The 25700-nt window shown below is 42.1% G+C and overlaps 1 protein-coding gene across 1 annotated transcript in view; it reads right to left on the bottom strand.

Annotated features, from left to right (window-relative positions):
- Positions 1-25700, bottom strand: part of TNFRSF12A (TNF receptor superfamily member 12A) — a 51241-nt gene that overhangs the window by 18415 nt on the left and 7126 nt on the right. The window contains exon 2 of the mRNA XM_030209102.1: positions 25012-25113. Within this exon, the coding sequence (XP_030064962.1) occupies positions 25012-25113 (102 nt within the window). The remainder of the gene's footprint in view (positions 1-25011; positions 25114-25700) is intronic.

Genomic DNA, 25700 nt, shown 5'->3' with positions numbered 1-25700 from the left:
AGGGAAAGCTGAAGGTGAGCCTGCCTGCTGCTTTCATTGCTGCTTTGCAGCTGCGACTTGAGGTAAAATAAAAGATTTCAATGCAGGGCGGCACTAACGGAAAGTCGGGGAGCTGAGGGAGGTAAGGTGAGCCGGCCCTGAGAGAAAAGGTGCTGGTACGTCGTACCGGTGCGTACCAGCACAAAAAAAGCACTGCTCACTAATCACTTGTACAGGGGCATCAACACCTTCTTCTGCTGGTTATACCCCACTCTATGCAGCCTAGCATCCTTCTGGCTGTGGCCACCACGTTGTCACATTGTTTTGTCACCTTTAGATCCTTAGGCACCACCATCCCAAGGTCCGTCTCCTGAGCTGTGCTTATCAATCTCTCTCCTCCCATCTCGTACCTCTCCTTTGCATTTCTGCTAGGTTTACAATATGGCTCCAGAGAAAGGAGGACACATTGATCCAGTCCAGGTTTTGCTCCCATTGAAAGCAATAGAAGTAAAACCCAGACTGGCTCAACCTGTCCTCCTTTTTCTAGAGCCATATGGTAACCCTAATTTCTGCACCCCAAGAGCATCACTCTGCACTTCTAAGCATTAAACTTTAATTGCCAGACCTTAGACCGTTCTGCTAATATTTGGATATCTCTTCTCATGGTTTCTACTCCCTCTGGTGTGTCCACTCTGTTGGCGATCTTCATGTCATCCAGGTCAGGACATATAACCAGGTATTTAATGCCAGGAGCTTACAAGCTGCTTACTGCTATGGGCTGAATATTACCCCCTATGTAAATCTATTTGCATATACAAATTTTGTATGCAAATTTAATTCAAATTTGTCCATTTTATCCTCCTTCTTGGAGGTCCCTGTCCTCCTTTTGGCACACAGTGTAGCCCACACAGCTGGGAAACCTCAAATAAACTTCATTTATGCAAGGTCTGCTCCCACTTAATCTCTTTTCAAACATGCAAATTGGCTATGATGTCTGCAACATCTGAATAAGGACAGAGGAGGTGCACAGAGCATTCCCACCACATGATATGAGCTCCACCTGAACCAGTAAGAGGTGTATTTTAATAAAGTTAAATTAAAATGCTGCAGAGTGAGGGAGTCTTGTAAAGTTCTTTGCCTTGGCTAGTTAATTATCTGTTACCAACATCTCGTTGTACTGTGAATATTGATTCTGCCTGCATTCCTCCATGTGACATCTCGAACAAACACTACATACTTGTCTGGTGAGATCAACAGGAGAAGAAAGCAACGGTCGGGGACCACTGGAAAATTTGCATAAATACTGCAACTATTTTAAGTCTAAGTGTGGCAGAAGGCGACTCTTGGGAATCGCTGAGCTTCAACCTAACTAATCCTACTTTCTCTAGTTCAGCCTCAGAAAGGACAAAACCTGGAACATGGCTTTTCACTTTGGTTTTAACACAGCTTCACCATCTCAGTGTATTAAACCATAGCTATTTATTTCTCTGTTTTAAATTCGTTTTAGAGCTCATTTAACCCCCAAAGGTCTTATCATTCAGCAAGGCTTTTCTTCAGATTGAATAGGTATTTTAGTTCTTTGCTGGTTTTATCACCATCCAGGTATGTTTTGGGACTTATAGGCTTATAGAACTATGTTACTAGGTTATATGTCTGGTTTTAGATATATAAAGGGAGGGCAAAAGGAAATCCACTTTCACTACATAGAAAAGAATGGGTGCAAATCTCTGCTGGGACTTTTCCTGGGACTCTGCTGGGCGTGTCCAGGAGAAGGCGGGTCGGATGTTTTCACATAATCCTGCCTTTTGATGCAGTGAGGCAGCACGAAGGAAGATAAGTGCTGGTTGATTAATTGAAACTATTGCCATTTTGAAGTAGCAATGAATGAAGTGAACTGGTGCAGGTTTAAACAGTTTATCACATAAGAAAGTTTTTTGAAATTGGGGCTGGTTTAAATAGTGTATCACTTAGAAAGTTTTGTGTAATATACCAACTTGATAGCACTTATGTGGTTCCTTAATTACACATAAAATGAGTAACCCAATGAGAGAAGTGCTATACCACTAGGCAGCAGTACAGTGCCGAAGATAGTGGAAAGATCTGAGGGTACTCAAAAAAATACGTATATATATATAATATTATTAATGTGAATGGCAATATAGTGGAATATTGGATTGTATTATTATGAGTCTTTACTAGGTAGCAGTGATCCTGGTTCCAGTAGGGGATTATATACTATCTATCTACCAGGGACTATTGGATATTTATTTTCTCGTTCTGTTGGGGGACTTTTCCTGCGGCAACATCAAGTACTGGGGATGTGTGTTTGTTAGTACATCTTAAAACATCCTATGGCAATTCTATAACTGGGTGCCAAAGTTAGATGCCTAATGCTAATTGTATAATGGCATCTGGGCACCAAAATTCCATTATAGAATACTAGAATAAATCGACATCTATGCACCTAAAATTAGGCGTGCTCACTTACGCCATGTCAACAGTAGGCATAAATGCGCAGCACTCTAGCGTGTGTAAGATGGAGCTCTGCCTGTGCTCCACTCTTTGGTATGCCTCCTTCAATTTACATGCTAAGCAAGTAGCAAGTGTCATTTATAGAACAGCGCTGAGTGTGCACATAGCACCTACGCAGTACGTACCAGATTCAGTAAATGGCGCTCAACATTGGGTGCTGAAAGAAAATCAGCACGGTTCTATAAAGGACATGTGCCCTTTATAAAATTGCTCTGAGCACCAATTCCTGCACCTAAATTCTAAATGTAGGCGCCAGACTTATGCCTGCTGAAATCTGGTGAAATGCTGGTGCCCAAGCTAGGCGCACTGAGGCCGTATTCTATAAATATATGCGTGACTTTTTGGAATGCCCCTGGCCGGTCATGTCCCGCTGAAAATTCACGGGTAGCTGGTAATGGGGCCAATTCTGGCTGGTTAAATGCTTTTGAATATCGGGGGAATGAATTACTATAGAGACTGATGATGAGGTGGGTGTATAAATCTCAATAGCAATATAAAATTTATGCTGTTGAGTAACATCGTTGAGGTCTTGAAAAGTTAAGAGTAAGGCTTTAACAGTTCCAGGTAAATGTGGACACGGTGGGATGTATAGAACTCTAGCACTTATATACATATGTGTTCACCTACCCGCAAGAGTGCCAGCAGAGCTTCTAAGTGCTATTCTCTAAAGGCCTAACTTAGGTGGTGTGTAAATGCAAGGGGTGAACACATGGTGAGGTTCTCACTGCATGTGCAACTTACAGAATGGGTATAGGTATGGTTCATATACCACCTTTCTGTGCCACAACCAAAGGTTTACATATTATATCAGGGCTGTGGAGTCAGTACACCAAGCCTTCAACACATCTATTTTTCTACTGTCTGACTCCATCTCTGACTCCAGTTCCAACTCTGACTCCTACTAATATTACTACTACTACTACTATTTAGCATTTTTATAGCGCTACAAAGCGTATGCAGCGCTGCACAAACATAGAAGAAGAAAGACAGTCCCTGCTCAAAGAGCTTACAATCTAATAGACAAAAAATAAAGCAAGCAAATATTAGACTTTACATTTTTTGTTGTGGATCTAAAGTACTGGTAAATATAATTGTAGATCCAGGAAATTATATATAAGTGTAAATTGATAAATTTATTATATATTATCGTGTTTTTTTATTTTGCAGCTAGAGTCTGAGTCAGAACAGACTCTTGACTTACTTCTTATACCTTTGTCTCAAACTATTTTGAAGCTTCTTAATGTCTCTGTTCCCTGGTCAGACCATCACCTTTTAAAGATGAGCTACCCATCTTCTATGTCTAATCCAACTTCCTCTTCTGTACGGCAATGTCACATGTTAGGCCACGTTAGTCCAGAATCCTTTGTTGCCAATTGTCCTACCTCTTCTGCAGATTTTACCCCTTGAGACTCGGATCTTCCTCTGGAATTCTACTTTATCTAATACTCTTGATAAAGTTGCCCCGCTTCATAATGTTAGTCTCTATAATTGTCAGTCACATCCTTGGTACCATGCTGGTCTTCATCTTCTTTGTTGCCAATTGCGACATCTTGAGCATAAATGGCGTATGACCTTCCACTGCACCTTTCATTGTTATTTATTTTAAAATTTATATGTTTCACTCAATGTGGAGAGAAAAAATATCCGCCAGAAGGCGGAGAACTCTAGACGCCCCACGGACAACAACAATAAATGAAATAAAAGTGGGAGGGCGACCAAGGATTCCAAAGACTGAAAGGATATATAATAATAAAGATGTTTATTGAGGTATAAAGACTCGACACAACGTCGTGTTTCGGCCGTTAGGCCTGCATCAGGAGTCTTAATGCCGAATGCTTTTGAGAACTATTTGATGAAGGCAAATCCTCAACAAAGGGAGGTCTTTAGAAAGACCGTTGTGAAGGTGAGTGTGCTTCGTTGTTTCCTCTGACACAACGCTTGTATAGAATGCTGCAATGTGGAAACTCAAACGCTTAAAACAATTCTTCCTGAGGGAAACATTTCGCACCCTGATACAATCAATGGTACTAAGCCACGCAGACTACTGCAATGGAATCTATGTGGGATGCAAAGAACAAACCTTAAAGAAACTTCAGACCGCACAAAACACGGCAGCTAGGCTTATATTTGGAAAAACACGATTTGAAAGCGCAAAACCCCTCTGCGAAAAGCTACACTGGCTCCCAATCAAAGAACGCATTGCTTTCAAAATCTGCACCCTGGTTCACAAAATCATCTACGGCGAAGCCCCGGGATACATGACAGACTTGATTGACTTACCAACTAGAAACACATCCGAATCAACACGTATATTTCTAAATCTGCACTACCCAAGCTGCAAAGGGCTTAAATACAAATCAACTTTTCAATTTCTCCTACATAAGCACGCAACTGTGGCATGCACTACCAAAAGCCTTGAAAATGACATACAACCGCCTAAACTTCCGGAAATCACTAAAAACTAACCTGTTTAAAAAGGCATACCCTACCAATCCAACTTAAATACCTGATCTCTGCAACACAACAAAACTAAAGTATGTAATGGACATAACTCAACTCTTCCATTGTATGATTCTCTAATGTGGCTGTGCTACATGAAATTTATCTTACCACAACATCACTTTGTATTTGTTCACACCGGAGTCTGCAAACGCCTCTCCAGTACTATGTAAGCCACATTGAGCCTGCAAATAGGTGGGAAAATGTGGGATACAAATGTAATAAATAAATATTCCGCTCTGTCAGCAGTCTTCTAGGCAGATTATACCATCAACAGACATAATAATCGTATAGAACAAATAGTACCTAGTGTATATGTATGTACACAAACAAAACAAATAGTACAGCACTTACTACATATACCACATATTAATACTTTTCAAGAATGCCACCTCCTATTACAGGAGGTCGGATTACTTTGGCTAAAAAGGATAATTTTCCAAACATAGATATCCCAACTCCTCCCACCTGTTTAAGATTCTCAAAAAAAGTTACAGGCTCATCTATTGCTTCTTCTACCCTTATGGCAGTTGACTTCGTATCAGCATTCCGTACCTGTTCCTGATAGGAATGATACTTCCTATTCATGCAATACCTTTACTACTTTCCAAATATCATCAGAAGCTGAGATTCTCCGCAGTATTTCCTCTATGTCCTCTTCTTCGATATCTTCTGACCCTATTCCAAATTATCTCTTGAAACAAATGTCATAAATTACTTATCTATACTAGTCTTTCTATGGGTGTGTTTTCTTCAATCTGGAAGCTTGCTATCATTTATCCCCATCCAAAGGGTACTAATGTTGATGCTTCTGACTCTAACAATTATCATCCCATCTCACAGCTTCCATTTGTTTCCAAGCATACAGAGAAAATTGTAGCATCACAGCTTACTTCTTTTTTGATAAAACAAACTGTCTTCACCCATGTCAGACAGGGTTATGTGATCATTATTTTACTGAATATTCTTTGTTAGCTCTTACCGACATTCTCCACTGTACCCTTGATGGAGGTAGGGAAGTTCTTCTTGTTTCATTTGAACTCAGTGCAGCATTTGATCCAGTGGATCACAGCATATTTCTTAAACGTCTGGAGGAAATAGGAGTCCATGTCTTGTCCCTCCTCTGGCTCAACTCTTATATTCAGGATACAACCTTTAAAGTGTCATACTCCTCAAGGCTCAGTACTCAGACCCATTCTATTTAACATTTATCTGTCTCCTCTTGCTCTTTTTCTTCAAACACTGAATATTACTTTCTTCATATATGTGAATGATATCCAGCTTCTCTTTCCCCTTGAGTCCAGTTACTCCCCTCTCATGGCCCACATCTCTGAAGAGTTATGTCTTATTGCTGACTGGTTTTCATTCCATTGCATAAAACTTAATCCATCTAAAATCATGGCTGTGCCTTTCCCTTTATGTGGCCCTGCTGATCTTCACTTTGTTCCTTCCATTTCTGGTATACATATTTCTCTTAAAGAGGAGGTAAAGATTTTAGGAGTACTTATTGACAATCGTCTCACATTTAAAAATCATATTTATGCCATTGTCTGGAAATCCCTTTTTGTCCCATGTCAAATTGGGCTTGAAGAGCTCTTTTTGACAAGTCCTCCTTCTGTTTGCTCATTCATTCCCTTGTTATTTCATGTCTTGGTTACTGTAATTCTGTTCTTCATGGCCTACTGCAATATCAACTACGTCGCTTACAACTGGTTCAAAATACTTCTGTTAAGCTGATATATGGAGCTAGAAAATTTGATAGTGTTTCCCCTCTACTCTTTGCTAAACATTGGCTCCCAATACAATATCGCATTCAGTTTAAGATTCTTGTCATAACCTTTCAAGTTCTTCATTCAGGTATTCCACTTTTTCTATTTAAGCACCTAATTCCCTGTTTCCCAATCAGTTCATTGTGTTCATCTCAGCAATCTGTCTCTGTGATACCTACTTTTCTCCATATTCGCTTGCATTCAGCTAGAACATCTGCTTTTTCAGTGGTCTCTCCCTCTCTCTGGAATAACATCCCCCTTCACCTTTGGTCAGAACTTTCCCTTTTAAGATTTAAGGCCATCCTGAAGGCCTATTCTTTTCTCAAGCCTTTCCACCTGAACATAAATATAAGAAAATTACTCGTGCTTTTGTATCCCATTTCAGCGAAACCCCTTTTTATCACTGTCTGATCTATTCTTTTTTCACTGCCCTCTCCATCTGTTGTGTTTCCCCCTTCTTTATTAAGGTTAGACCAATTTGGGATTTGTGAGAAAGTCTTTTTCTGGTTTCAGGGCTTCCTGAAGTCTAAGTCTTACAGAGTAAAAATGTCGGGTGCATTATCATCACCTTGGTCTCCAAATTGTGGTGTGCCGCAAGGCTCACCCTATCTCCAATATTATTTACTGTCATGATGGCTCCGCTAGAGGGGAGAATTGAGTCAATGGGGTTCCATCTTTTTATCTACACGAATGATGTCACTATTTATATCCCTTTTCTCGGTGACATCCAGGGAATTCTATATAGGATTAAAACTGGCCTTGATTTAATGGAATCCTGGGCATCTGAATTCAGGCTAAAATTAAATCAGGAGAAGACTAAATTTTTGGTAATAACTAATCTGATCATGATCCCTGCAGCAATTTCAGCACTGACTATTTCTTATCCTTTGGAGTCCACTGTAAAATATTTAGGGGTTGTTGTTGATCTGCACTTAACCTTTGAATCTCAAGTGTCCTCGGTGGTTACTAAGAGGTGTATTTTCAAAGTACTTAGATTTCAGAGTTCCACAGTAACCTATGGAACTTTGTAAGTCTAAGTACTTTGAAAATGAGTCCCTAACTCTTTTAAATTACTTTGGAAGCTGAAGCGTATTAGGCCCTTTTTTTCAATTGATAATTTCAGATTACTAGTCCAATCTCTTGTAATTCTATCTATGCAAGGTGTAAACAATGTATCTTAAGGAAACTGCAAACTGCCCAAAATACTGCAGCTAGTAATGCATTTACCATGCTTTGAGAGGGCTACTCCTTTGCTGATACATTTGCATTGGCATCCCATTAGGGCCAGGATTGTATTCAAACTCTGTGCTCTCATATTTCAGATTTAGTATTGGGGTCTTTTACTAAAGATTAGCTTGAATTATTTGCAGCAAAGCTAATTTTATTCCTATGGGCCCTGCTGCAAATAATTCAAGCTAATCTTTAGTAAACCCCCCCCCCCCCCACCCATATATGTTGACCCTTGTTACTTTGCCTTCTCCCAATTCAATGTTTGGTGCAAGAGACCACCTGTGTCTTCATTTTCTTACCTGTAAGAAAGTAGTTTATATATCTATATACAGTGGTGGAAATAAGTATTTGATCCCTTGCTGATTTTGTAAGTTTGCCCACTGACAAAGACATGAGCAGCCCATAATTGAAGGGTAGGTTATTGGTAACAGTGAGAGATAGCACATCACAAATTAAATCCGGAAAATCACATTGTGGAAAGTATATGAATTTATTTGCATTCTGCAGAGGGAAATAAGTATTTGATCCCCCACCAACCAGTAAGAGATCTGGCCCCTACAGACCAGGTAGATGCTCCAAATCAACTCGTTACCTGCATGACAGACAGCTGTCGGCAATGGTCACCTGTATGAAAGACACCTGTCCACAGACTCAGTGAATCAGTCAGACTCTAACCTCTACAAAATGGCCAAGAGCAAGGAGCTGTCTAAGGATGTCAGGGACAAGATCATACACCTGCACAAGGCTGGAATGGGCTACAAAACCATCAGTAAGACGCTGGGCGAGAAGGAGACAACTGTTGGTGCCATAGTAAGAAAATGGAAGAAGTACAAAATGACTGTCAATCGACAAAGATCTGGGGCTCCACGCAAAATCTCACCTCGTGGGGTATCCTTGATCATGAGGAAGGTTAGAAATCAGCCTACAACTACAAGGGGGGAACTTGTCAATGATCTCAAGGCAGCTGGGACCACTGTCACCACGAAAACCATTGGTAACACATTACGACATAACGGATTGCAATCCTGCAGTGCCCGCAAGGTCCCCCTGCTCCGGAAGGCACATGTGACGGCCCGTCTGAAGTTTGCCAGTGAACACCTGGATGATGCCGAGAGTGATTGGGAGAAGGTGCTGTGGTCAGATGAGACAAAAATTGAGTTCTTTGGCTTGAACTCAACTCGCCGTGTTTGGAGGAAGAGAAATGCTGCCTATGACCCAAAGAACACCGTCCCCACTGTCAAGCATGGAGGTGGAAATGTTATGTTTTGGGGGTGTTTCTCTGCTAAGGTCACAGGACTACTTCACCGCATCAATGGGAGAATGGATGGGGCCATGTACCGTACAATTCTGAGTGACAACCTCCTTCCCTCCGCCAGGGGCCTTAAAAATGGGTCGTGGCTGGGTCTTCCAGCACGACAATGACCCAAAACATACAGCCAAGGCAACAAAGGAGTGGCTCAGGAAGAAGCACATTAGGGTCATGGAGTGGCCTAGCCAGTCACCAGACCTTAATCCCATTGAAAACTTATGGAGGGAGCTGAAGCTGCGAGTTGCCAAGCGACAGCCCAGAACTCTTAATGATTTAGAGATGATCTGCAAAGAGGAGTGGACCAAAATTCCTCCTGACATGTGTGCAAACCTCATCATCAACTACAGAAGACGTCTGACCGCTGTGCTTGCCAACAAGGGTTTTGCCACCAAGTATTAGGTCTTGTTTGCCAGAGGGATTAAATACTTATTTCCCTCTGCAGAATGCAAATAAATTCATATACTTTCCACAATGTGATTTTCCGGATTTAATTTGTGATGTGCTATCTCTCACTGTTACCAATAACCTACCCTTCAATTATGGGCTGCTCATGTCTTTGTCAGTGGGCAAACTTACAAAATCAGCAAGGGATCAAATACTTATTTCCACCACTGTATTCAGCTACTTTTTACTAAATGGTGGAATTGATTGCCGAAAAATATAAGATCTCAACATGATTACTTGATTTTTCGTAAGTTTTTGAAATCTTTCCCTTTCAAAACATTTCTGTCAGTTGATCCTGGTGACGAATGGACCCCTTCCATTCTCCCCATTATGCTTTATTATTGAATTTTTTTATATATTTACAATTCTTTCCTTATTGATAAGTTTATGGGATTTATGTATTTTGTTTTATATTTTGTAATGACTTCCACACTGAGCTCGAAATTGTGCGGGAAAATGTGGTGTATAAATGTCATAAATAAATAATAACTCTCAAATGATTTTGAGGGGCATAATCGAACGTCGCTGGCGATCTATCTATTTTGGCGGCACGCAACAGCTGGCCGGAACCACATTTTCGAAAAAGATGGCTGGCCATCTTTTTTTTGATAATACGGTTTAGCCCGGCCAAATGCCAGAGTTCGCCAGGGTTGAGATTGCCGGTTTTGTTTTTCAGCGATAATGGAAAAAACTGCCGGCCATCTCAAACCCGGTGAAATACAAGGCATTTGGTCATGGGAGGAGCCAGCATTCGTAGTGCACTGGCCCCCCTGACATGCCAGGACACCAACTGGGCACCCTAGGGGTCAGTGTGATGGACTTCAGAAAAAGCTCCCACATGCATAGCTCCCTTACTTTGGGTGCTGAGCCCCCCAACCCTCCCCACAAAACCCACTACCCACAAATGTACACCACTACCGTAGCTCTTAGGGGTGAAGGGGGCAACTAAATGTGGGTACAGTGGGTTTTGCAGGGCTCCCATTTACCAGCACAAGTGTTACAGGTGGGGGGGGGGGGTGGGCCTGGGTCCGCCTGCCTTAAGTGCACTGCGGTACCCACTAAAAGTGCTCCAGGGACCTGCATACATGCAGGCCTCTAGGACTTGTTGCTGCTGTATAACCTTGGCACACCAGTTGATACCTGAAGACTAATCTCTTTTTAAAAAGTCCTTTATTTGAATAAGAACGTTTACTCACAGTTAACTGCAGATCAGAGGTTGTGCCCCACTGGCAAAGAGTCTCCCTGGTACTGAGATTAGCAGTAGGTCAGAGCTGGCAGAATGGTGTACAATGCCCTCTTTCAGCAACATTCAAGGTAATAACTAAGTTCTCTAACGTGGGTAACACATGAAAGGGATCTAAAACTGTCTGACAAAAATGGCCACTACCTCATGGACTACCGGAAACAAAACTGGACACACTCTGACCCAGTTAGCAGGGGGAAAAGCACCATGGGAGTAGAGCCCACTACCCTACACCCACCATAATGCATTGCTGATGTGACTCTGCAGTGCACCTAACAGAAAAGGTGTTACACTCAGCCGAGAGCCACATCACAACCAGGGAAAGGCTGTCAGAGGATAGAACACATTCTGCTGTCATGGAGGTGGGTACGGCATTTGAGGCTGGCATACAGGCTGGCAAAAAAGGTTTTTAGTTTTATTGTTTTAGTGTGGGAGCGGGTTGGTGACCACTGGGGGAGTACGGGGAGGTCATCCCCGATTCCTTCCGGTGGTCATCTGGTCAGTTGGGGCACCTTTTTGAGGCTTGGTCGTGAAAATTAAAGGACCAAGTAACCCCGGCGAAATACTGCTGAACGCCACTTTTTTCCCCATTATCCGCGAAAGCCGGCCATCTGGTAGCCACGCCCATGCCCGCCGACACACCCCCTTGAACTTTCGTCGGCGAGGTGATGGGAAAGCGGCGATGCTGTAAAAAAAAAACGCTTTCGATTATACCGATTTCGCCGCTTTTGAGAGATCACCGGCCATCTCCCAATTTATGTCGGGAAATGGCCGGCAATCACTTTCGAAAATAAGCCTGTTTATGGCCTAACTTTTCAAAACATTATTCAACACATCAGTACAAGACAATCAACTTATAGACCACTACTTACCCAAAGGTAAGAAATCAAGGAGGGAAAGTATTCCCCGAAAATACAATATAAAAAAAATAAAAAGTAAGAAAAGATTCAATATATCAAAATATTTTAAACAGAAAGGTTTTTAATAATCTCCTAAAGTGGAGATAGGAAAACGCCATCCATATTTCAGGTGATAAAGAATTCCATTACTTAACTGCCTGAAACAGAAAGGAACATAAGAACAGACATACTGGGTGAGACCAATGGTCCATCTAGCCCAGTATTCTGCTTCAAACAGTGGACAATCCAGGTCACAAGTAACTGGCAGAAACTCAAATAGTAGCAACATTCCATGCTACCAATCCCAGGGCAAGCTGTAGCTTCCCCCATGTCCATCTCAATAACAGACTATGGACTTTTCCTCCAGGAACTTGTCCAAACCTTTTTAAAACCCAGATACGTTAGCCGCTGTTACCACATCCTTTGGTAACGAGTTCCAGAATTTAACTATTCTTTGAGTGAAAAAATATTTTCTCCTATTTGTTTTAAAAGTATTTTCATTGAGTCCCCTGGTCTTTGCACTTTTTGAAAGAGTGAAAAATTGATTCACTTTTACCCTACACCACTCACGATTTTGCAGACGTTATTCATACCCCTCTCAGATCCTTTCCAAGCTGAAGAGGCCTAACTTTTATAGCCTTTCCTCATATGGGAGGAGTTCCATCCCTTTTATCATTTTAGTGCTCTTCTTTGAAACGTTTCTAATTTCACTCTATATTTTTTCAGATACAGCCATCAGAATTGAACGCAGTAAAATTGAGGCAGTAAAGTGTTTTTGATTTTGAGCAGTATTCATAGAAGGGAAGTGTAAAAGCAAAACATTCTTTGTAGGAGAACTTCTATTTGGAAAAAGAGGAAGAAGAGGCCTAAATATGTAACAAATCAATAACCAGGCCCATGCCATGAAGCGCTCTTTTAAAAAAAAAAAAAAACAGTGTGTCCATCTAGGTAACCAATGAAGTTTAATCAAATACAGGGTTGCTCTTTCAACATGATGAGCGTTAAAAATCAGCAAAGGGCAGAAATGGTTGGGTATGCTGGAAAATGGAGTCTTCTCTACCTCATATAAGAGTCCATCTCTGCCATACCTATCCTGCAGGACCTCACACAGAGCTTCCCCATCACATTTGTACTTATAGCATGGACTCTGACAATACTGAGGAAATCTGGCTACCACGTTTAAATAAGGAAAGTGAACTATGGGGCCCTTTTACTAAGCCCAGGAAGGCCAACGCACGGGTAGTGCGTGCCAAATTGGCACTACCGCCTGGGCAGCTTGCGCGCCTGACGGTAATTCTGATTTTGGCGTGCACCAAATCCCACGGTAGAAAATAATTTCCCATTTTCTACTATGGGGGGCGTTCCTGGTGGTAAATGGCAACACGCCCACATTGGCGCGAGCTGCATGGTTACCGCATGGGTAGCATGTGAGCCCTTACAGCTAAGTCAATGGGTGGTGGTAAGGGCTCAGGTCGTAAATAGGCACACGCTAGTTTTGATAATAGTGAAGATCTATTTTCCAGCCCATTAAAAAATTGCCATTTTCCCAGCCGCGGAAAAAGTGGCCCAGTGTGCGCCCAAAAGACACGCCCACACTACCGCAGGCCATTTTTTACTGCGGCTTAGTAAAAGGGCCTTTATATGACAGAAAACTCTCTTTGCTTTCCGTCCGCATGTTCTGTGATGTACAAGGATATTGCAGGTAGTGAAGCATATAGATAACCATGGTGTGAACAAGGCGACACACTCTTCTTGCCCCTGTGCATGTGATGTCTTTCAGCTGGGTCAAGTGTATATCATAAAGGCCATGAAAATGTGCAAACCATACATATTTCTAGTTTTATTATAAGTTGTTTTGCTCTCCTTGAGCTGAAAGCAGACTTAAGAGTTGCAAGAGAATTATAAATGTGCTTTTTTTCTGGTAAATACCTTTCCAAGGCTGTAGAAATTTGTGGTTTGACATTTTGGCCTGTGCTAACTTGTGATAACTAAGGACACCTGCTGTATCCAGATAAACAATCAGAGGGAGAAGTAAGGGTGTGTGGGCAAAACTGTAGGTTAAACCAAAGGGTGGAGGGGGCTAGTAGGATGACTGTGCATACCAAGGACATTAATGGTCAACTCATAGCAAATGGAAACTTATGCTTTATATGACAGATTTTAAAACTGTCAGAAGCTGGAAAAGGCTGGAACTGGATTTTTGCCATAAAAGGAACAGAATATTCTGGAAAGATTTATTATTTATTAGGTAGGAAGGGTAATTATAATTAAGATAATAGTGAAAGGAAAAAAAAAGTATTTAACAGGAAACAGAACTGAGGATGGAGAGCCTCAATGTGCCTACACTAGCAGGTGGACATATTGACAGCTCCCAGGGAAAACTCTGTTTTTATTTGCTACATATTATACTGTATTGGGAGTTTATTTGTTACTATTTGAATAATTACTGATTGGCTTGACAATTTGAATAAACATTTATTATGTCTAATACTTATTTAGTAGCCAGAGTTTTTCTTGCCTGGAGAGTAAAGATTTACTCTTTCAGAAGGTTACTTCTGTTGCAGAGGCAAGACAGAAGTGAACAAAAGTCAGCACCAGCAAGATGGAATCACATGCTGCCTTTCTTTATCTAATCGAGAATGGAAATTACAACATATAAACAGGAAGGAGCATTACCAGAGCTGCTACTGAACCATCCTCTTCCTCCACTTGGCCCACCAGGACCAGTATAGAGGTAGATCAGATTATTCCTAGAGGGTCATCTTGCCAATTCTGCTACGTGTCATAATGTGTTTTCCCATATCAGTGTGCGAGTGAAGTTTGTAGTTCTTACAACGGGTGTGCATTTCGGAGTGTGCGTTCAGATGTTTTGGCCACCTAAAAATTTAAGTGCTTGTATGCATGCATACCTAAAAACTAATAGGCATACTATTGATTGCACCTATTAAAAAGTTCTTGTGCACATACAATGCATGTCTAAAAATAAATAAACTAACACAAAATGGGAAAAATTCTTTTTAACTGAATACAAAGCACATTATTTTGGCTGTGCATACCCCTAGTTTTCACCCATTGTTGATGGGTTCTGGGTGAGAGAAAGGAGTGGTAATAGTGACTGTAGCTTACTCTGACCTTGGTTAGGCTGCAAATTTAATAGTAACATAGTAGTGATGGCAGATAAAGACCTGAACAGTCCAATACTAGGCCTAGTGGGCACGCAATGAAGCTACAAAGTAGTAAATTTAAAACGAATCGGAGAAAATATTTCTTCACTCAATGTGTAATTAAACTCTGGAATTTGTTGCCAGATAATGTAGTAAAAGCAATTAGCTTAGCGGGGTTTTAAAAAAGGTTTGGATAGCTTCCTCAAGGAAATGTCCAGAGACCATTATTAAAATGGACTTGGGGAAAATCCACTGCTTATTTCTAGAATAAGCAGCATAAAATGTATTGTACTGTTTTGGGATCTTACCAGGTACTTGTAACCTGGATTGGCCACTGTTGGAAATAGGATGCTGGGCTTGATGGACCTTCGGTCTGTCCCAGTATGGCAATACTTATGTACTTAAGATTAAACCAACAATGAACGTGTGTTGTCTTGTTAGTCTTTTCATCCTTTCCTGAACCCTATCATCATTATCTTGCCGGTCTGAGAGTTGGAGTAAAGCACTCCATAGGGGGAATATGTGGGTACAACAATGCTGTAATAGGATCTCAAGGTGTATAAGGGTCCACAGTAGCTAGTGTGTGGGTACTTTCTTTTGCAAGTATCTCATCCAGTGCTCAAGCATGTGTGTTGCTCTGCAAGTCTGCTTTCACATGCTTGTCTGGAATGATAATCATGTGACAGATATTAAGGGGAACCAGCAAATCAGTTCAAACACACTAATTTACACCTGCTCCAAGGCAAGCATAAATGTATGCATGAGTACATCAGAACTCTGGCACCAGGAACACCTACACATGGCACACATATATATTTATGGATATTAGTGTGCACACATCTGTGCATACAGCTGTGCAGTTTCAGAATAAACCCTTTTCTACATGTGAAAGAGGCTCTATACATATGAAAAAAGCTCTAATATAATCCTCATAGGGCCAGATTCTATATATGGTGCCTAAAAAATCTGCGTGGTACATATTTCCGCCTGTTCTATAAGCAGCCCCTAGATTTATGCTCGGTATATAGAATACGCTTGATATCCCCGCACCTAAAACTACGCACATCCATTTACACCAATGAAAATGTGGTGCAAATCTCTGCATGAAGATTTCCGCACACTGGGCCATATTCTATAACTACGCGTTTAAATTTTGGAATGCCCACAAAATGCCCATTTCCTCTCTCATAGCCACGCCCCTTTTGAACTGTGCACATTAGAAATTAGGCACAGTTTATTACAGTATACACTTAGTGAGTTGTGCTCTTAAATTCCAATTATTGCCAATTAGTGATTATTGATAAGTGCTGTTGTCAACGCTGATTAGCTTGTTAAGCCAATTTAGTTACACGCATTGTTATAGAATAATCTTGGATTTCCGCATGGATCTCTAGGTGCGCTACACAGAATCTGGCAAATAGTGTCTAATTTATGTGTATCATAGTTTAAGCAGGGCTTCCCACAGAAGGCATTCCTACAGGTTTGGGATTGTTATCTGCAGGACTTCTCACCTCGTGCACACAGTCTTGTTCTGAGTGGTTTAAGTAGTACATAAGAATAGCCATACTGAGTCAGACCAATGGTCCATCTAGCCCAGTATCCTGTTTCCAAACAGTGGCCAAGCCAGGTCACAAGTACCTGGCAGAAACCCAATTAGCAAGGATACGATCAGATTTCACTCTTCCAGGATGGGTGGGTGGGTTGGGATGGGGCCATCCTAAATATTTATCTTTTAGGGGACGGCAGTGGGTTATGGGGTTTGTGTATTCGTATGGGTATCTTCACAGTTGGGAGGGTGGGGAGTGTTTTATTCTCTTTAAAATTGGGATCGTGGCTTTGGTTATTTGATCCTTGGGATAGATTGTATGCCACATACAATGTTATACTTCATCTGTTGTTTGATTTTTGGTATTTGATTGTATTGTTGCTTGTGATGTCTTGTCTGTCTGTTTTTACCTAGATTGAAAGCTCTTTGAGCAGGGACTGTCTCTGTGTGTCTCATGTTCAGTGCTGCGTACGCCTGGTAGTGCTATACAAATGTTATTAGTAGTAGTAGCAGCAGTAGTGATCTTGAATAAAAACTGTTTAAAATTAAGTCAGTGCTTCTGAAACCTGTCCTGGGGACTCCACAGCCAGTCGGGGTTTTGAGATGCTTACAGGGAATATTCATTGTGGGTTTCCTGAAAACCTCATTGGCTGGGTGTGTCCCAAAGACTTGGTTGAGATCCCCTGCTCTAAAGCAATGGATGTTAGTCCAGTCCCTGGGATACACCCAGTCTGCCTGGTTTTCAGGATATCTACAATGAAGGTGCTGTACGCTCTCCCACCATACAAGGTTTCCCAAAAGCAGTACTTTTCAACCTAGCCCTCAGGGCACACCCAGCTAATCAGGTTTTCAGGATATCCAAAATGAATATGCACGAGAGAGATTTGCATACACTGCTTCCTCAGTAAGCAAATCTCTCTCATGCACATTCAATGCGGGTATACTGCAAACCTGACTGGCTGGGTATGTCCTGAGGATTGGGTTGAGAGGCACTGCCCTATAGCAGTGTTTCCCAAGTCAGTCCTGGAGTACCCCTTGCTAGTCAGGTTTTCAGGATATCCACATATACAAGTGATTGATTTGCTTACGCTGCCTCCATTAGATGGAAATCTCTTTCATGTATATTCATTGTGGATATCCTGAAAACTTGACTGGCAAGGGATCGACTTGGGAAACACTGCCCTATAAAACCAATGGCCATTTTGAAAGTGGTATTGTATACATTTTCACTGTCTTGTTTTCTATTTTCTGCACTCCTGTTTTCCTAGGGAGCGTGGAGGGGCATTTTCACTATGACATCTAAGTCCAAAATTCAAGTGGGGAATATAGCCAGAAAAATGTCTACTTTCCCTTGCTACATGTTTTTGTGCTCTGTGTGTTTATCTTTTTGGTCCATTAAAAAAAAAAAGTCCAAGTGAAAAACACACAAAGTCAAGCCATTGGGATTTAGGAGGAGCCAGCAATCATAGTACACTGGCCACAAAGGAGAGCAATGGGGCACCCTAGGGGGCACTGCTGTGGATTTCATATAGATGCTCCCAGGTACACATCTCATCATTGCTCCCTTATCTTGTCTGCTGAGCCCCCCAAAACCCACTACCCCCATCTGTACACACTACAGTAGCCTTTATGGGTGAAAAGGGCACCTATATTTGGGTACAGTGGGTTTCTGGTGAGTTTTGGAGGGCTCACAGTTTCCACCACAAGTGTAACAGGTAGGGGGAGGTATGGGCCTGGGTCCACCTGTCTACAGTGCATTGCATCCACCACTAGACTAATCCGGAGACTGCATGCTGTTCTAATTCAGTGTTTCCCAAGTCTGGTCCTGGAGTACCCTTTGCCAGTCAGGTTTTCAAGATATCCACAATAAATATGCATGAACTTGATTTGCACACACCGCATCCATTACATGCAAATCTCTTTCATGCATATTCAAAGTGAATGGGCAGTGTCTCCACTAGCACAGTCAGCCAGGCTAGTGGAAATGCTGGCACCAAAAGTAAGGCGTGCTGAGGCCATATTCTATAACCACGCATGCAACATTTCGGAATGCCTCTGACACACCGATGGCCACATCCTCTTTTGAGTTACATGCTAGTAGTTAGGTGTCATGCCTTATAGAATAACGCACAGCCAGATGCATGTGCAAATGTTAATGCGTGCCTATTAACTTCAATAATTGGTTGTTAGCACCCAATTATTGACAGTTAAGGGCTCGTTACCCCATTAATGTACAAGTGCATCTTGGGCACCATATATTGAATCTGGGGGATAATGAACGCATGTGAAAGGATATGTTAAGATAGGGCCTTTTTTACAAAGTCACGCTACCGATTCCTGGTACAGCAAATGAGAGGAAGCCCATTCAATTCCTATGGGCTTCCTCTCATTTGCCGAGTGGGAATCGATAGCGTGGCTTTGTAAAAGAAGCCCATAATGCGTTAACAGAGATCATATACTGAATGGTGACTCCTGCAATGTTGTTGGTACAATTGGCCTTGGATTCAGACAGAGAATGTCTTTTGAGACTTTTCTTCAAGAACAGAAATGTATTGTGTATGAACTGCAAGATTCATATGTTTCCTGACGTGTCTTGGGTAACTCAAAGAAAGAGAAAACAATTCTTGTTGCTAAGACCTCAGGTGTTACAAATGGGGGTTACTTTTGTTCTTCAATATTCTTGTAAATGTCTTCTAACTCTTCATGGAGGTCGATATATTTTTTATGATTCTTCATAGCCCTTGACGTTTGTTTCTTGTAGGCCCGACAAGGACTCTAGAGCTCCTCAGTGATTCCTTAATTCCCTTTTTTCCCCCCCTGTGGCCTAGTTTCAACTGTGTCTTAAGTTTCATTGTAACACTTTGGGGTTGATATTCAAACCGCAGGAGTTAGACCGGCTAACTCCCGCGGTCAGTGCTAAGCCCGGATATTCAATGCCAGGCCATTTCTGGTGACCGGCATTAAATATCCAGTTATTTTTTTTTTTTTACATTTGTACCCCGCGCTTTCCCACTCATGGCAGGCTCAATGCAGCTTACATGGGGCAATGGAGAGTTAAGTGACTTGCCCAGAGTCACAAGGAGCTGCCTGTGCCGGGAATCAAACTCAGTTCCTCAGTTCCCCAGGACCAAAGTCCACCACCCTAACCACTAGGCCACTCCTCCACTCCAGTGTAAAGATATCCGGATAAGCCAATATTCAGCGCTAGCTGTTTATCTTTAAACCGGCTAAAGATATCCCATATTTTCACATGGCCAAATATGGCCGCTAAACTGGCTCTAAAAATGGCGGATAGCCAATTATATCGGGTAATCTAACCGGCTATCTGCTAGCCACTAACCGACAATATTCAGCAGGAGATAGCCAGTTATCCCCCGCTGAATATTGCCAGAGAGCCGGCTATGTACTATTTAATCTGGCCAGGTGCCGTTCCTGGCAGATTAAATGTTTTTGAATATCAGGCACTTTGGTTTGTGATCTATCCCATTTATTTCTTGAATCTCTTCCCCAGAATGGTGGACTATTAGCATTGTATTTAATATGTTTCCTAATGAGATTTTAATTTTGTTATTTTTTTTCTTTCCTTTCTCTTATGATGATACAATGTGAATTCAGATGTTATGTTTTGCATAATATGTCATTTTGAAAATGTATAAATAAATATCTATATTTTTAAAAAGATCATGTTTATAGTCTATTATACCTATATGCTAATAAAAGGGAGGTGCATGATGATTACTGCAAATATCACACTGCTTGTATTAGTGGTTAGGTCAGGCAAGGTGTTTTTAAAAAGGCGAGTACTGTGATTTGCTGTGGAGAAAATGGCATTGTCTCCTTGAAAGTGGCTTTTCTCAAGTGCAACCAGTACGTTTCACAGAGCAGATGAAAAATAGTACACCTTTTTAGCTATTGCCAATTTTCTCATGAGAGGAAAAGAAAAATAAGAAAATCATTCCCATAGTCCAGAATAAGAAGTGAGTTACTGCAGCAAGGAATCTTCTAGTAGGATTCCAGCACTGAGCTAAACATAATTTGGCTAGGAGGACTCCAGGAGGTGGACAAACACAAAGCAAGTGTGTGCAATCCCTTGTGGGCTAACGCAATGTCTATAATGGCTCTTTTGCCTGTGCAGCTCAAATTGGGTTGTTTTTTTTGTTTTTTGGATTTGTGCCTGACAAATCTTTTTTGACCTTTCCATGTTTCACAAATATACCATTTACAACAGTTGCTATTCAGTAAAACTGAATCCTCCCCACATGTTCTCTCTCCAGGGCCCAAAGAGCAGAAATAAATCAACCCCAGTGATTCCAGCCTAAGCAAAGGACAGGACTCCATTAAACACCTCAAAAGGAGCTCAAGAATGGAAGCGATGTAAGAAGCCAAAACAGATAGCTCCTTGTTAGTGAGGAGACACAAAAACGAGAGAGTGATTTAAATTGTTTTAGTTTTTAAACAGAATGGCCTATATAATGATATGAGATGAGGCATTTCAGGATTGAGATGGGCCTTCTTCAGCTGGGAGCAAGTAAAACAAAAAATAGGACATGGAGCTCAGACCTCTGGGGCGGGAAATATTTTTATCTTGCAATTACTTCTGATATAGGGCTAGATTTACTCATTCAATAACATGTTAATGCACAGTGTTTCATACCAGCTCCATTCTTCTCAATGGGGCCTATTTACCACATAAGGGGGCAATTCTGTAACTGGGCACTTCCATTTAGGCATCTCAAGGGCAGGTGGTAGGAACCTAGTCTATAACAGAATGTAGGCGTCTAGCGTAACCCGGTATTGAAGCATCTAACATTTTGACAAACATAAGATAGCATTCTGTAAATTACGTGCTATCCCCCAGATTCTCTGTAGGTTGCTGAAATTTGGGTGTGGATCCTAGATCCATGTGCAAACTAATTGTTCAAATAGGCTAGGCATGGCTCAAAGCAATCTGCTGTCTTAGGTGAGAGATAAGACGGTGCCCTCGTCCCAGCACCAAGAACCGGGGGGGGGGGGGGGGGGGGGGGTGCTGCTCCTCAGAACTATAATCAGAGCAACCATGCTTATACATGTGACACACTGCATACATGACCGGCACGGACCTTTAGTCTGACACAGTGTAGCAATTCTGAGTTAAATGTAAACATACTCGGCATCCACAAAAGTCCAAATCCACCCCCCCCCCCCCCAATGGGTTCAGAGCATAACTAGGACATTTCTCCATGGAAGAATATTCTTATTCTCGCGTCATCAGCATAATAGCAACATACAATCTCTCCACTAACAAGCACATTGTGAATATAAAACCTGAAGAAAACCCAAACTCGACATACATGTAGCAAACATGTCATACAACAGTAGCAGTCTTCGTGTGTTCCAGTTCTCAGTGGGCTTCCTAGCTCTCCTGGTTTTGACCTTTGGACTGTTTCTGGATTACTCTGCTAGCCGCCTGCCTTGACCTTTTGCCTGTTTCAGACTACGCTGCGAGCTGCCTGCCCTGACCTGTTGCCGGTTTTGGACTCCTCTGTTTTCCACCTGCCCTCTTCACTCCTGGTTCCAGTTCTGGGTCAGTTCGTCAACCCCGCGGTTCCGGAAGTCCCGTTGATCGCCTGCAGCTGGGGGCTCAACCCTTGGTGAACGGCGGTCGCCGCGGGTGAAGACTTGGGGTTGCACGGCTGTCCTCTGAGGTCCTTCGGGGCCTTGCGGGACCTAAGGGCTCACCTTCTTTTCAGATAAGACACATGTGACCATGAATAATCTTTCTGAAAAAGGGAACGAGCAAATGATTTTGCTGAGAAAATCAGAGAGATCACGATAGACAATATGGGATCAAAAGGCGCGAAAGATAGAGTGGGTCACCGGATTGATGCACTTTAAAGGTCAGAAGCAAGGTTTTGTAAGAAATACGATGAATTACCGGTATCCAATGGGCTGCTTTCAGGAGTGGAGTTACATGATCATTTTTTTTTGCACCTACAATTAATTTGATAGCGGTGTTCTGTACTAATTGTAATCTCCAGAGATCTTTTACTCGGAGTCCGTTGTAAAGAGCATTACAATAGTCTAATTGGATAATCATCGAGTGAACCAAGATATTTAAGGCTAATAGTTTGATAGAGCGAATCAATCTGAGCTTAAAGAAGGATTTCTTCACTACAACCCCTACCTGTGGTGTAAAACAAAGAGAGCTGTCAAGAAGCACACCCAGTATCTTTGTAGATGACCCCAGGGCGACAGAAGCAGAACATTGACAAATGGGTAACAAGAGTTTTATGTATTTGATCAGTGAAGAGAAAGCATTTTGATTTGCCCCTGTATGGGTGGAGCTTAAAACATGTTCCACGAGATTTAGGTCTGAAAGAAGTATGGAAAAGCCCTGAGGGAGAAGGGAAGTAGTATTATCTAGATAGAAGTAAAACTCACCAAGTATAATTGTGGAGATAGTATTCAGGCAGTAATCAGTCATAAGCGCCTGAAGCAACTGGAAGGGTTGTGTGGAGAAGGGAGGTCAGGTGGATGGTAAATAAGAAGGAAGTTGGAAGAAAGGGACATATAGAGTTGAACCTGGAGGGATTCTACAAGAGAAACAGCAAGTGATTGAAAATGGTAAAGTCGTGTACGTGAAGAGTAGATTACCGCAACACCTCCATCACAGTGGTTGATCTTGTTAGAAGTAAAATTTTGGAATCCAGGAGGAGAGGCTTGATTAATATAAATGGCATCTGCATCTGTTAACCAAATTTCCGTAATACACAGGGTATCGAGTTTATGGTATTGAATGAGGTCACATAAGAGATGTGTTTTACCCTGATGGATCATGTATTGAGGAGACCGATAGAGAGGCTAAATGAAGATATATTGACAGATTGTGAAGGAAGTAAAATGTGGAAGCGGAACTAGGTGTCTTACCTACATTTGCGGAAGCAGAGGGCATGGTAGTGATGTTCAGCAGTCCCATAATACCGGAATGGGATGACCAAACACATTTCTAGAGACTGGAAACCAAGAAGAATGGTAAAAAGGTAAAAACCAAGGCAAGTCATATCGTATGAGGGGTGTGCACAAAGGAACAAAACATGCTCCTTTGATGTGGACTGCAGTGAGCAGGCGATCTCCAGATTATCAGTGGCACTTAATCATACAGTGTTGTTGAAAATCTGGTGTGACTGTCGCGACATTCACCGGTTAGTGCTGGGATAGTCCAGGAGTGGAGTCCGGGAGGAGCTGGGAGTTATACGAGCACTGGCAATATTCAATACTGCTGCTCATATAGTTAAGCAGGCATGTAGGACTACGCGAAAGGCAGTCCTTACTTTACCCAGCCAATTATGAGACTATGATACCGAATATTGTCATACCTCCATAACTTCCAGGCAGTGGCGTATTTATACAAGGTGTGTTAATAGAATTCCACCCCCCCCCCCCCGCCTGTGCCCTAAAATAATCTCTGCTCCAGTCTTTGCCCGGGAAGCAGTAGCAATAGCAGCACTCATAGGCTGTCTGTGGCCCGCACTTGAACTTTCTCTCTAAACCGTCCCACCCCTTCTGATGCAACTTCCTGTTTGATAAAGGGCGGGGCGATTCAGAGAGAAAGCCCCAGTGTAGGCTGCAGGCAGCCTATGAGTGCCGCTGCTGCTTCCCAGGCGAAGACTGGAGCGTTGGTGATTTTCAGGTACTGGGGAGGGAGGGGAGCACAGGAGACAAGGAGGGCATGGGAGATGCACTACCCTGTTAAAAAATCCTGGCTACGCTACTGCTTCCAGGTGTCACTAAAGACCCAGACTCGACGATGGTGTCCATATAGGACCTGGTACTGAATATTTGGGTCTAAATTAGTCACCGGCTAAATATTGATCTGGAAATATATTTTCCACAGCAGCCTCTATCCAACATCCAGCTCTCAATAGGAAGCTATTACAGATGGCCTCTCTCCTTACTCTTCCCAAAGTCTCACGATCTCTCTGCAGCATGCTCAGCTCAAGGCACAGGAATGGATCTGAGGTCTCCATACATCTACAACACTCCTAGGCTGAGGAGCAGGACCCTAATCAAGGAATGAAACTCATCGTTCTTAACCTCTGCAGAAGTTGCCTAATAGTTACTGCAGTGGGCCAACCCTGGGGAACTGGTTTAATTCCCACTGCAGCTCCTTCAGACTCTGGGCAAATCACTTAATCTTCCATTGCCCCAGGTACAAAACTTAGACTGTGAGCCCACTAGGGACCGAGAAAGTACCTGCATAGTATATGTAAACCTCTTTGGTTGTACCACAGAAACATGGTATATCAAGTCCATGAACCTTGACCTTGCTCTCAGTTCAAGGTGCTGCAGTGAGTGAAAGGAGTGATGTGTAGCACACAGTCTTTTGGGAATCATCCCCAGAGGTTATTTTATACTTACATGTCTGACAGAAATCACCCTTAGGTGACTTTTTACAGGAAAAGCAGTCCATACATTTCCCCAGGTCTGAGCTCCACGATTTGCCATTCTGACATGCAGACTCTGAGATCAGGGGTGAGGGAGAAGGAAACCCAAAGAGAAGAGAGACAGAAAAAGAGATTTGTTAATGTTGTTCACTTGGTTGAATTCATTTTCCAATTTGCAGGGTTTATAAAAAACAATTTTAGAATAAGGTTTTTCCATTTATAGTACAGAAAACAAACGAAAGACACAATAGTGAAATTCACAATTTACCATTCTAACCTTAACAGCCTTACAAATTAAGTGACACGCCAAGCAACTCAATTTGCAGTTTAAAACTGAACATATAACTTCCAAGGATTCGGGAGCTCCCTGTCTGGCAGGGTTGGGTTCCACTGCTGTAGCAGCAACCCCTGTATTCTATATATGACGGCTAAATACGTGTGCCAAAAAGTAAGAGAGCTATGTGAGAACAGTGACGCATGCCGAGCTCTCTTACTTTTTGAAATTTCTGGCTCCTGAAATTTGGGCACCACAAGTCCCTGACACAGTTATCAAAACACTGGCCACCGTCAGACAGCTGTGGTGGTTGAAGAGCTGAAGCTAAGTATTTATTTATGATTAGATATTTGTAAGGAGCTTCTTGATGTTATTGATAATAAAAACAC

Source organism: Microcaecilia unicolor, chromosome 7 (assembly GCF_901765095.1).
Source record: "Microcaecilia unicolor chromosome 7, aMicUni1.1, whole genome shotgun sequence".
Taxonomy (NCBI): Eukaryota; Metazoa; Chordata; class Amphibia; order Gymnophiona; family Siphonopidae; genus Microcaecilia; species Microcaecilia unicolor.
The sequence above is the reverse complement of the archived record's forward strand: the minus strand, read 5'-3'. Positions and strand labels throughout refer to the sequence as shown.